General features: G+C 42.2%; 1 protein-coding gene across 2 annotated transcripts in view; it reads left to right on the forward strand.

Annotated features, from left to right (window-relative positions):
• The window catches only part of fgf18a (fibroblast growth factor 18a), a 26,962-nt gene extending 25,861 nt beyond the window's left edge, over positions 1-1,101 (forward strand). The window contains exon 5 of one of the 2 annotated variants that reach the window (XM_052149522.1): positions 33-1,101. In XM_052149522.1, coding sequence (XP_052005482.1) covers positions 33-302 — 270 coding nt within the window. In that variant the 3' untranslated portion in view covers positions 303-1,101. The remainder of the gene's footprint in view (positions 1-32) is intronic. The other variant, XM_052149523.1, reaches the window with a different exon arrangement.
• Positions 1,102-14,028: the final 12,927 nt, after the last annotated feature.

The raw sequence follows: 14,028 nt of genomic DNA on the forward strand, positions 1-14,028 counted from the left end.
TATTTGTATATGGACATGTTTTGTCTCACCAGAAGGTCAGTAATCGTAGCGCGGATTGCGTCTTCGTGGAAAAGGTTTTGGAAAACAATTACACAGCGCTCATGTCAGCACGCTACGCGGGATGGTACGTGGGCTTTACCAAAAGAGGGCGCCCTCGCCGCGGTCCGCAGACGCTACCAAACCAGCAGGACGTCCACTTCATGAAGCGCTTTCCTCCCGGAGAGCAGCCGGACTTAACGCCGTTCCGCTTCACCACCGTTAGCAAGAGGATCAAGAAAGTCCGTGCAGCACGACCACGCTAATGCTAAACCTCCACTGTCTCGCTGCGAGACCACGCTTACATGAGGACAAGAAATAAACCCAGACAGTCCAGTGAAAATGACACGGCTAATGCAAAGCAGGATTTGAGATAGGACAGTCGCGACTTATTTGAACGGACAATGCTAAATGCTAATCTAAGGACGCCACTTCATATTTCACTGGGTTGGACGTCGTACAACCCTACTGATAAACACTAGCTAATTCACACCAGAACTGTGGCTTACGACAGCTTACTTCAGACACTGAGAAGTCGAACCAAAGCAAACACAACGGGACGGCCAGCCCAGCGAAGTCTCTACGGGCGGACGAAGCATTAGGCTGTTTATCCCGCTAACGGCCCACAATCCCATAATGGAGAAACAATCCTCCCAGCACTCTAAACAAAACACAACCACATTGGCCTGTAGACGCTGATCGTGTTACAATTTTCCCAAGACAAGACTTCCAAGCTTGGACGTGATCCCGCTTAAGGGAGAGGAACAGACATCCCTGAACTGGAGAAGAATATGGACTCGGATTGGAATCAGAAAGAGAGAGAGGTTGGAGAATATCACAAGCCCTTTTGAGATTTAATCACGTTCAGGATATGAATTAATTCAATTTTCACTAGATAAAATCCCAATTCATGACATCAGAAGTTACATTTAATCTAGTAAACTGTTACATAAAATAATCTTGATCAGGGACGGATTATGACCTGCAGACGTCCTGGGGCCAATTATCTGCAATGGCCCCCCCCCTCCTCCCAAAAGTTGTTGAGGGCTGGGGGTTTGTTGTTCATGCCCAAAAGTTGTTGAGGGGTGGGGGGGGTGTGGGTTTGTTGTTCATGCCCAAAAGTTGTTGACAGTTGGGGGGTTTGGGGGGTTTGTTCATGCCCAAAAGTTGTTGACAGTTGGGGGTGGGGGGTGTTGATGCCCAAAGTTGTTGACAGTTGTGGGGTTTGGTTCATGCCCAAAAGTTGTTGACAGTTGGGGGTTTGGGGGTTTGTTGTTTATGCCCAAAAGTTGTTGAGGGGTGGGGGTTTGGGGTTTTGTTCATGCCCAAAAGTTGTTGACAGTTGGGGGGTGGGGGGGTTGTTGTTCATGCCCAAAAGTTGTTGACAGTTGGGGGGTTGGGGGGTGGGGGGTTTGTTCATGCCCAAAAGTTGTTGACAGTTGGGGGGTGTTGTTCATGCCCAAAAGTTGTTGACAGTTGTGTGGGGGGGTTGGTTCATGCCCAAAAGTTGTTGACAGTTGGGGGTTTGGGGGTTTGTTGTTCATGCCCAAAAGTTGTTGAGGGGTGGGGGGGTGGGTTTGTTCATGCCCAAAAGTTGTTGACAGTTGGGGGGTTTGGGGGGGTTTGTTGTTCATGCCCAAAAGTTGTTGAGGGGTGGGGGGTTTGTTGTTCATGCCCAAAAGTTGTTGAGGGGTGGGGGGGTTTGTTGTTCATGCCCAAAAGTTGTTGGGGGGGTTAATGTTCATGGTTCTCGAGCAGGGGATCATCAAACTAGATTGCGCAGCCTTAAAACCCCCTGGTAGTCATTGGTCTGGTCAATAATCCCCTTCTTCTGTAAATGCATTTTCACTTGAAAAATGTCACAATGATCTGTACTTCCCTTCTGCTCGAAATGCAATTACAGATATCTTTAATTAACTTCTTACTCATTAAACTTGCAAACTCATATAATCCGTGTAGTTCTAACTAGTACAAAGGAATAATTACATTGTTACAAGTGCAGATGTCCATTCCTGATATCAACAACTGAATTTTTTGTATCTGTCATTTGGTTTTCACTAGTGGAAATGTTAATTTTAGATATATAATATTATTGAATTACATTCCAAGTTATCGATTTCTGAAATCCATTTCCAGATGTCTGAAATACCAAATCTAACATGTTAAAATTAACTTGGAGATTTCAAAACTTAATTTTACTAGTTTGGATTTCAAGAATGAGAGTTTTCGTGAGTAATGACGTCAGTCAAATGTAGTTACTGATTTTAAATGTTTTGCATTTTCACTTTTCAAGAATTAGCATTTTGATTGATCAGTTAGCATTCGTTCACATACAACGCAAAGAAAATTGTCGACTCGCATTGCTTGTGCGAGTTTGACCGCTGGATTATAAATTAAAGTAACGCGAACCTGTGAGTATTCCCGCTTCTCTTCCGGAAAAGGACAGTAGGAGGGGCTTCTACGACTTGGCTCATAGTAAAGTTCGACCAATAGCTGGAATCAAGTAGACGCGCATATTTTCAGAACTTACCAGGTCGTCCAACTTCCTCGCTCACTTTCCTCCAAGCAATGTCTTTTATTCGTCCGGTCTCTGTACATGTATGACGTTGCGTCGTACAATTCCGGGTGCCCACATGCCGCTACACCAATTATTTGTATAAATTTTTCCAGATTTCTACTGCTACTACGTCAGTACGTCAGTGACATTTGGACATCTAAATGCTGATTGGCTTTCGCGACAATGCGACACGCACATTTTTCACTCGAGTTCAACGATTCTATTCGCATCTTTGCATTGACTTTTATGTAATCGCGCCGCGCGAAACGCATTGTATGTGAACGCACCATAACTAGGTCTGTCAATCGATTACAAACTGTAGTCAAATTAATTACATGGTATGTCGATTAATTAAATCGCATTAATCGCAATCGCATATATAAATATTTGCTGAAAAAGACTCTCAAATAGTAATCATTTAATATATTATGATTAAATAATTATAAATAGTCCTACTTAAATATAAATATATATTGTTTATAATTATTTTAAAATAATAATACAGATAATTAAAATGCTTTCGGATTCACGCTCCAGCCGGTATAAATGCAAGAACATCGGTTAGTGTGTTTGCTCTCTGTAAGCTATGTGTTGCCTGTACAGCTGGAGTTTTGATTACTGCCCCCTGGAGAAAACAGGTGGTACTTCGAGCTTTAATTACGGTCCGGGGACATCATTACTTGCATACAAATTTTTTAACATGTTATTTTTTATAAAATTAAATCGCATTGAATTAACACAATAAATCGACAGCCCAAATTTTAACGAGTATAAATGTAATTATAGATATCTATAATTCATATGATGCATGATTAAATGTCAAAATGGCTTGCCATAGAGAAAGACTACTGTTACATGAGAGTTGTCCATCTGATAAGACCTGCCTTAAAGGGAAAGTGTACACAAAATTATAATTGTAATTTTAAGGCATGATTTTCAATGAAATTGCTTAAAAAGACATTTAAGACATTACAGCATCATTTCCTGTAAAGCTGCTTGGAAACAATGTGTTTTGTGAAAAGCGCTATACTTATAAAAATGACTAGACATGACAAAAATGAAAATTCGGACATTATTCACTCATCATCATGTCATTTTAAACCCATTGGGAAAATTGTTAATAATCGTCACACAGTCATACATGTTGTCTGTATGACTTCAGTCTTCTGAAGACATATGATGAGCTTTTTGTGAGCAACAGACCAAAATGTCGGGTTCTTAGTCGAAAAAATAATGGGAAAATTGGAAAATAATTGACTAACTTTATAATACTTTTATTGTGCCTTTTTGGAGCTCAACTGTTGTGGCCATTGCATGTACAAGGGCGGCAAAAAAAAACAACAATATATGGGTTTGGAATGATATGATGGGTGAGTAAATAATGACAAAACTTTCATTATTGAGTGAACTTTAAAGCTAATGAATGAGTGACTGAATGAATTAAATGCAGTACAAGTGTGTTTGCGTGTGTGTGTGCTTGCAAAAGCATATTTCACGTTGTGTCAAAGACCATGAGGGATGTAATACATGACCTGTAAAGAAATGGACCATTGATTTTACAAGAACTGGAATGTATACTTTCTCAAAAGCTGCACCAAATACAAACTAATGACCAAAGACAAGTGGTGACCAATGACATGGAAGACCTCACGAGAGAGCGGGATTGGGTGAGCTGACACGGAATGACACAAGGAGCAACGTTCCTGTTTGGATTTCATGTGGAATGCTGCTACTGGGAATTTAAATGGATAACCAAAGTCTTATACCAGCGCATTAAAGGGAAAACATAAAACCTTTTCTAAATATAAATATATATATATATATATATATATATATATATATATATATATAAAGATGAATGCTGACCAAGTGATATTACTTTGACTGCTACTATCATTGTTGTTACTAAAAAAGAATTTCACTTATTTATTTTATCTCTGTGTAAAGCAACAATCTTTCCAAAGCCAGTAAACTATACAGAAACGTGTCCATGTTTCAAAACATATACATGCTGTGTGAGTCGTCATTATCATCAAACAGAGCAAATGAAGAACTGTGTTGAATTATTTACTGCATTGTCTCATTTCATAGGATGTTAGTGGTATAAATGTTCATCATAATTCATGATATTCAAAACCTCAGACTGTAAGTATTAAACAAATCTTTTTAACCCCCTAGCAACACCCTAACAACCCTCCAGAACATCCTAGCAAACACATAGCAATGTCCTTGCAATCACAACAGTAACTGCATAGCAACTCCTTAGTGACCACCCAGAACACCTCTACAACTGCATAGCAACATAATAAAAACCTCTCAGAAAATATTTGTAAACCCTTAGTAATACCCTAGTGACCACCCAAAACACCCTAGCAACCGCATAGCAATGCCCTTGCAATCACCCACAACATCTAGCATCTGCATAGCAACACCTTAGTGACCACCCAGAACACCTCTACAACTGCATAGCAACATACTAAAAAACTCACAGAAAATCTTTGTAAACCCCTAGTAAAACCCAAAACACCCTAGCAACTGCATAACAATGTCCTTGCAATCACCCACAGCACCATAGCAACTGCATGGAAACATGCTAAAAACCAAACCTTTGAAAAAACTTAGCAACAGCTTTGCAACTGCATAGCAACGCCCTTGCGATCACCCACAGCAATACCCTAGTAACTGCAAAGTAACATAAAAAAATATCTCAGAAATCTTTGTAACCCCCTAGCAACAGCATAGTAATGTCCTTGCAATTATCTTCAACATCCTAGCAACTGCATAGCAACATTTAAAAACCTCTCCGAAAATATTTGTAACCCCAAAGCAACACCTTGGCGACCACCCAGAACACCCTAGCAACCGGATAGCAATGTCCTTGCAATCACCTACAACATCCTAGAAACTGCATATCAACATAGTAAAAAACCTCTCAGAGAATGTTTTTGACCCTTCGCAACACCAAAGCAACTGCATAGCAATGTCTTTGCAATCACTCACAACATCCTTGCAACTGCATAGCAACATAGTAAAAAACTCTATTTAAAGTAAAAAATATTTGTAACCCAAGCAACCACATAGCAATGTCCTTGAAATCACCCACAACATCAATATCATAGCAACACACTAGCGACCATCCAGAATACCCTAACCACATACCACATGCAAAAAATCTCTCCAAAGATTTTGTGAACCCCTAGCAACCTCCTCCCCCACAGATGACCATAGCAACAGCAACAACCCAGAACACCCTAGCAACTGCATAACAACATACTAAAAACTTCTCCGAAAATCTTTGTGATGCCTTAGCAACACCGTAGTGACAACCCAGAATACCCTAGCAACTGGATAGCAAAGTCCTTGCAAACACCCTAACAACTGCATGGCAACATGCTAAAAACCTCTCCGAAAATATTTGTAGCACCCTAGCAACAACCTAGCGACTAACCAGAACACCCTAACAACTGCATAGCAACAACCTGTCAACCACCCAAACAACCTAGCAACCACATAGCAAGGTTCTAAAAACCTCTCAGAAAATGTTTGTAATGCCCTGCAAAACCCTAGTGACCACCCAGAACACCCTAGAAACCAGATAGCAATGTCCTTGAAATCACCCACAATAACCTAGCAACATCATAGCAACACAATAGCGACCACCCAGAACACCCTAGCAACTGCATAGCAACATACAAAAAATCTCTCAGAAAATGTTTTGAACCCCTAGCAACCCCCCCGCCCCCAGATTACCATAAAAACAGAATAACAATGTCCTTGCAATCACCCAAAACAACCTAGCAACTGCATAACAACATACTAAAAACGTCTCCGAAAATCTTTGTGATGCCCTAGCAACACCGTAGCGACCACCCAGAACACCCTAGCAACTGCATAGCAACATACAAAAAATCTCTCAGAAAATGTTTTGAACCCCTAGCAACCCCCCCGCCCCCAGATTACCATAAAAACAGAATAACAATGTCCTTGCAATCACCCAAAACAACCTAGCAACTGCATAACAACATACTAAAAACCTCTCCGAAAATATTTGTAGCACCCTAGCTACAACCTAGCAACTAACCCGAACAACCTAAAAACTGCATAGCAACAACCTGTCAACCACCCAGAACAACCTCGCAACCACATAGCAACATTCAAAAAACCTCCCAGAAAATGTTTGTAATGCCCTAGCAACACCCTAGTGACCACCCAGAACACACTAGCAACAAGATAGCAATGTCCTTGCAATCACCCACAACACCCTAGCATCACGGCTGTGACTTCTGCACAGGTAAGCACCAGCAGAGACTATTTAGCCTGAGATAGAGCACAATATTTTCAGAAGATACACATGCATGCAGATCTTTGAAGCTGTAGTAATAAATGTGGACCTGTTACTTAGACAGCAAATCTGAGACACACGCACATGCAAACACCAGCAACCTGTAATCCCAGCAGTCTCCACTCCGCTGAGTCAGCGGGAAAAAGCAAAGGATTCAGAGAGCGAGAAACAGACTGTTCTGGTGGAAAGATTTGTCAGCCAAACCCAGACGAAGGTGTATGGTAATGCTGGAGGGGAAAGAATGCAAAATATGTGCGTGAGAACACACGGGTGACCAGAGACCTGCAGAAATTATACAAAAGAAACATATCCCACCGACCCACAGGAAACACACACACACACACACAAGAGGTCAGGCTCACACATATTTATACACCCTCTATATGACACACAACACACCCTTGAACAGATGGGTGCACAGACCCGCTCATGTAATAGTTTAGATCAGTGGTTTTGCTTCAGGGCACACATTTTGCACTGGACATAAAGTGGAGAAAAAGTACACAACTATCTCCTAAAAAAAGGGGGAATGTATTAACATTACATATGAACTGCAAAGGCCTAACAACATGCAAATTTGATTGTTTGGTTGACTCTTGAATTTTGATGGTTTCATGCTCTCGGCGGTCAATTACTCACTCTACAATACACAATGTGGTCGACACAATACACATTATGGTTTATCCTTGTTGCAAGTAAAGACAGTTTTGTTGTTTTCAAGAACGAGGGCATGTCACGCAACCTGTCCATGTTGAAATCTGTCTAATTTGGCTAGATTCGACCAATTTGCAGCAAAATACCGAAGAGATTGACTGAAAGCATGATGTCAACAAAAACAACAACATATAGAGTTAGTGGTTTCACCACCTTTTGTCCTAACAATGCACTATTATATGTTTGTTGCATTAAATGATGAGGGTGTTAGCACTGAAGGTACGTAGGCACCTACTGTATATGTACGTTTTCTTCTTCTTCCATCACTAAAGTCTATGGCTGCCCATAGAACCGTTTGGAGGAAAGTTAAGAAATTTGGCACACTAAAAGAGAAAAGCTTGAACATCTACCATACCAAATTTGGGGTATCTATCTCAAACCGTCTAGCGCCACCAACAGCTCAAAATTGCTCGTATGTTATTCGAAATTTGGTTGCTAATAACGGTTGAAACCGAAGGCTTAGAAACGAAAATATTTATTCCTCCGTTTCTTTGGCTTGATACCAAGGCGTATTATTTCCTACCGTTTTGAATAACTCAAACTCCTCCTAGGCCTAAAGTCCGATTTGCACAAAGTTGCTCTGTACATCTAGGACCACTCATGAGAAAAAGTTATTTTGATAGACCGAATGGTTCTCATTATACGCTATAACGAATTCAGTGGTGAGCACGCCAAAGAGGTCGTGAAGCTATATCTTGGCAATGCTTTGGCGTATTGAAACGAGACTTGTTATATGTCATAGTCGTTACACCATGAGGTACCAGAGCAGGTTTGTGCACAGCACCACCTACAGGAAATATGGAAAATGGCAGTTTTTGCTTAAACTTCTGAATAGTTTGGATTCAAATCAAGAGACTGGTCTCTTTAGATTCCTTGCGGCATGCAGTCAAAAAATATCCATGGTTTCAATGTCGGACAAATTTGGGCATCTGCCATTTTTTTATTTGTTGCAGTATTTTACAAATGCATCGGCATATCATTACGAAACTTGGTATGTGTCAGTGTCAATGGGAACATGCTCTGAAGGTACCTGAGAAGCAGAGGTGGGTAGAGTAACCACAAACTTTACTCAAGTAAAAGTACAATTACTTAAAAAATAATTACTCAAGTAGAAGTAATAATGTTAAAAGGATACGAGTAAGAAAGTATCTATCCATCCATCTTCAACCGCTTATCCGAAGTCGGGTCGCGGGGGCAGCTGCTCCAGCAGGGGGCCCCAAACTTCCCTATCCCGAGTCACATTAACCATTCTCCACCTAATCCTGGGTCTTCCCCGAGGCCTCGTCCTAGGGAGGCGCTCAGGGGGCATCCTTACCAGACGCCCAAACCACCTCAACTGACTCCTTTCGACGCAAAGGAGCAGCGGCTCTACTCCGTGCTCCTCACGGATGACTGAGCTCCTCACCCTATCTCTAAGGGAGAAGCCCGCCACCCTTTTGAGGAAGCCCATTTCGGCCGCTTGTACTCGTGACCTAGTTCTTTCGGTCATGACCCAGTCTTCATGACCATAGGTGAGGGTAGGAACAAAAACTGACCGGTAGATCGAGAGCTTTGCTTTTCGGCTCAGCTCTCTTTTCATGACAATGGTGCGATAGAGCGAGTGCAATACCGCCCCCGCTGCCCCGATTCTCCGGCCAACCTCCTGCTCTGTTGTCCCCTCACTCGTGAACAAGACCCCGAGGACCCCTTCCCTACCTGGAGTACACACTCCTTTATGCCTTTATGCATTCACTTGCATTCTATGAACCAACAGAGCTGAGATATTCGTAAACTCTTCAGACACGCCGACATTATCACTAGCTCTAAAACTTACCTCATTGTTTTCTTAAATTTATGCATTTGGCAGACGCTTTTATCCAAAGCGACTTACAGTGCACTTATTACAGGGACAATCCCCCCGGAGCAACCTGGAGTTAAGTGCCTTGCTCAAGGGCCCAACAGTGGCATCTTGGTGGTACTGGGGCTTGAACCCCCAACCTTCTGGTCAGTAACCCTGAGCCTCAACCACTGAGCCACCACTGCCCCATTGTAACAAAGTAAAAGTACATTTTTACAAAAGTACTTGAGTATGAGTGAAAAGTACTCACCATAAAACATACGCCTAAAAGTATTTTTTTTCAAAAAGTTACTCAAGTAAATGTAGCACGGTACTAACCACCTTGGCTGAGAAGTCTTTACACTCCTTGGGTCATGCCGAGTAAAATGAGTCCAATTTTGCCATGGCCTGATGCACTTCCTGTCCACCATTTTTAATTGAATTGAAAACCTACTCTTCTGAATGCCTCCTACAGCGTTCATTGGATCTTCCCCAAATTTAGGTGCGATCATCTTTAGACGATGCCGGGAAGATTTGATTAAAAGCTTTTTACGAGGCAAAATAATCTGGTGATCGTTTAAGGTAATCAAATATTACTGTCAATGTTATCGTTGGTATGCTTGGCCCCATAATTGCATCTATATCAGAACAGACCCCACCAGATGGCAACCGCTGGTTGAGAACATGATAACTGTGAATACGGCATTTAACCCCTTAAACTCTACAGACCCGCCAGCGTAAGTCAGGCATACGAGGTATCATTTGAAAGCTTAGAATCTAAACTTTTCATAGATAACATCACTTCTGCATTTACAGTTTCTTAGTTAAAAATAAAGAAAGAAGGCCTCAAAGCATTCACATTGAAAATTAGCGTCCCCTAGAGGCAATGAGGTAGAAATATTTATTTCAAAATAAAAGTCTTGCACATAAATGCACAAGTCACATATCAAATGAAAGCTCTCGTTCTCAGACATGCGACTGTATAGTTTATTGTTGCCCTAATACCACAGTTCAAAAGATTTTCTCAAAAGAAACTTTATATCTGCTTATACCTCTAGAAGTTCTCTACAAAATGAGCCATTGTTTACTTGTCTGTTAGTTTGCTTGGCTGGATAATCCAATATTATATCTTAGATGTCCAGAACAAAATATTCCACCCAGAAGGAAAGCATGCCAAACTTATCAACAGAAAATATGTTTTAGGTTATTGATGATAAAATTATATATATCATGGCAAAGTGGAGGATCTCAGATCTCTAATGGCATAGATGAGCACATCTGTGAGAGCTAAAATGCTTCAGAGCGCCACCTACATTTCAGATCTGTGCATTGATGGAGGAATACAATATTTTTTCTAGTGCTTTCTGCCACCTAGTGGAATGAAATAAGATTTTTTATTTAATTAAGAGTGAACAGAAGCAGAATGACATGTTTACAGGACTTCAAACATTTATTTATCTTTTTATCGGTTTATCATAAGATCATAAAAGCGCATACAATTTTATGAATTAGTCTTTTTTTATATGGCCGGTTCTCTGAATAATTAGACCAATTGGTGTGAATGGTGAACTTTTAAATGGGAGAGTTTAAGGGTTTAAGCGTTCACACGCACCTCATGTCAAATAAACGGTGGCAAAAATGGACAAACACACAGAAACCTTCTTTTTTTAACATCCAGCCCCAAGTATTTACAAAAAGCCCACTAATACCACAGTTTGTAGACTGAATCCAGGTCATATTGCTCAGCAGAGAAGACCCACAGCTCCATCACACACACACTTTTCAGCACAGAAAACCACAACGACATTCAAACACTGCAGCCAGACCCACAATGTAAAACAACGACTAGCCTTAACACATTAAGTACTCTCTCGCTCACACGGACACCACAAACAAATTACTTCTGACACGGTCACACACTCACTTTCCAATGCATGACGATAAAACTCTCCAAAGACAAATGGCATTTCTGAAGATCTATTTGGTTGAAATGGTCTGCATCGGCTTGCACAACTCAACATTCCCAGACAAACATTTGAATGTTGGCTGTAAAACGGTCTGAGACCGAGTCGGCGAGCCAGAGGAATTGTTTGAAATGGGGGAGAGTTCTCCGGGGTGCGCCAGAAACCGCTAGCAGGTGCAGCGTGGCAGGCTGATGTTTGCGATTGTTAGTGTTTGTTTGGGGATTTTGAGGAAGGCTGTTTATGACTGACTCCAGACCTTCAGACCTCCTCTGAACGATCAAGACCTTTGTGTTTGTGCATGGTTCACGCTTGTTTGTTGTGCATTTTGCCAATCCAATCTGAACAAAGTCACATTTATATACCGACCTGCTCTACTTTGCCAAGGAAAAACCATTGAGAATGTAATGACATTTCCGAGCACAAGTCCACCCAGAGGTGAAGGGGGTTGGCAGGGTGTCCTCCGCTGCGGTAACTGTGGGGATTTAAGCGTTGAGTGGTCAATGGATGTGTCAAGCTTAATGTGATTTACTGAAGTAGCACATGTTCCTGGAGCAACATCCTTGCTGGTCCTGGAAAAACATTTTCGGGTACCAATCAGATTTGAGAGATGAGGTACGGCTAGGGTTACGATAGTCTCGCAGAGCCAGACTTTTGCCTATTGGCATTGAGTCTGGTCCATTTCGCAGCCTATTTTAGCCAAGGACTGCCCACTTAAGGCCAAAGTATACTGACATGCAAGTCGGCACTCAACTCACAAGCGCTCGATCTAGCTGACATCTGGAACTTGATTCCAGATGTTGTGACTCAAACTTGTGGACCGTGATTGTTTGACAAGACCAACAAAGGATGTTGCTCCAGGAACGTGCCATGCTTTGGTAAATCAAGAGGCTGCCAATGTCAGAGTGCCCATTCTTAAGTCTCTAATCATTACAGTACTGTTTGACTAGAACAGATCCAATCAGAAACAGCAAGAGTAGCGTTCCCCCAAAAAACGTTCTATCGTTTTTCATACTGGCACTTTCACATGCCTTTAAAGCCAGCATGAAACAACTCGTTTTACTCCTGTAGATGGCAATAAAACTATGTAGGGCGGGACTAAATGTACCCATCAGGAATTAATTGGATGGTGAAAAATGGGTGTCCCATACCAGAATGTGGACTTCGGGACTGGACTGGCCATTTTGTGGTCCATTCTGCATAACGCAGAGGTAATCGCAGCCCATCCGGGACGTTTTGCGGCTGACCCACCATCCCGCTTGGTTCTACACTTGGAAAGTCCACCCCTGAACGGCCCCAAAGTGCATTGGCCGACCAGGAAAATGCCCGGTATGCCAGATAACCAGTCCAGCCCAGACTCCCCTCCGCCGAAACCTGTTGTAGGCCTTGATGACATCAACTGAAACATTATTTAAGAGTTATATTACATTTTGAATTAAGTATTTTATTGCCAATTGCTTAACTCTTAAACAGAGAGAAAGAGTAATGGTGCATTGAGATGAAGTCTCTAATACTCTAGTCATATTAGTTTTAGAGAAAAGGCTGCTTTATTCTACGTATGGTGCACATGTATGAGCGCAGCCATGATGAGATCATATGACCAGCCGAATATTACTCACGTATATCAAGAACCTTATTCTGAGCAGCGCCATCTTTCATTTTGGACAAGAATGAATGCGAGGCTGTGCGGGATTATTGATAGTCGCGAGTGCGAATCCAGGGCGTGCCGAGTGACTCCAGTCGGGTCTCCTATGCAACCAAATTGGCCCGGTTGCTAGGGAGGGTAGAGTCACATGGGGTAACCTCCTCGTGGTGGTGATTAGTGGTTCTCGCTCTCAATGGGGCGTGTGGTGAGTTATGTGTGGATCGTGGAGAGTAGCATGAGCCTCCACATGCTGAGAGTCTCCTAAGCAACCAAATTGGCCCGGTTGCTAGGGAAGGTAGAGTCACATGGGGTAACCTCCTCGTGGTGGTGATTAGTGGTTCTCACTCTCAATGGGGCGTGTGGCGAGTTGTGTGTGGATTGTGGAGAGTAGCATGAGCCTCCACATGCTGAGAGTCTCCTAAGCAACCAAATTGGCCCAGTTGCTAGGGAGGGTAGAGTCACATGGGATAACCTCCTCGTGGTGGTGATTAGTGGTTCTCTCAATGGGGCGTGTGGTGAGTTGTGTGTGGATCGAGGAGAGTAGCATGAGCCTCCACATGCTGTGAGTCTCTGCGGCGTCATGCACAACGAGTCACGTGATCAGATGCGCCGATTGACAACTGAGACTCGTCCTGCGCCACCCGGATTGAGGCGAGTAACTGTGCCACCACGAGGACCTACTAAGTAGTGGGAATTGGGCCTTCCAATATCAGCTGTAACATGTAGAGTTGGTCAGTTGACAGGTCACGTAGTTGACAATCCCCCCATTTTGACTCATAACGTCAATGGTAGGCTTTGCCTCGCCAACCACAAGTCATTTTCATGATCAGTTTAACCCCAAATTGTATTGTATATTTTAGTAAAATCATAACAACTATTTCAAACTATAACAAATGTACTAAACATAGTTGACGGTCAGTTAATATACTGCCTTACAATATCCTATTGTAGTTAAAA

Source organism: Xyrauchen texanus, chromosome 19 (genome assembly GCF_025860055.1).
Source record: "Xyrauchen texanus isolate HMW12.3.18 chromosome 19, RBS_HiC_50CHRs, whole genome shotgun sequence".
Classification (NCBI taxonomy): domain Eukaryota; kingdom Metazoa; phylum Chordata; class Actinopteri; order Cypriniformes; family Catostomidae; genus Xyrauchen; species Xyrauchen texanus.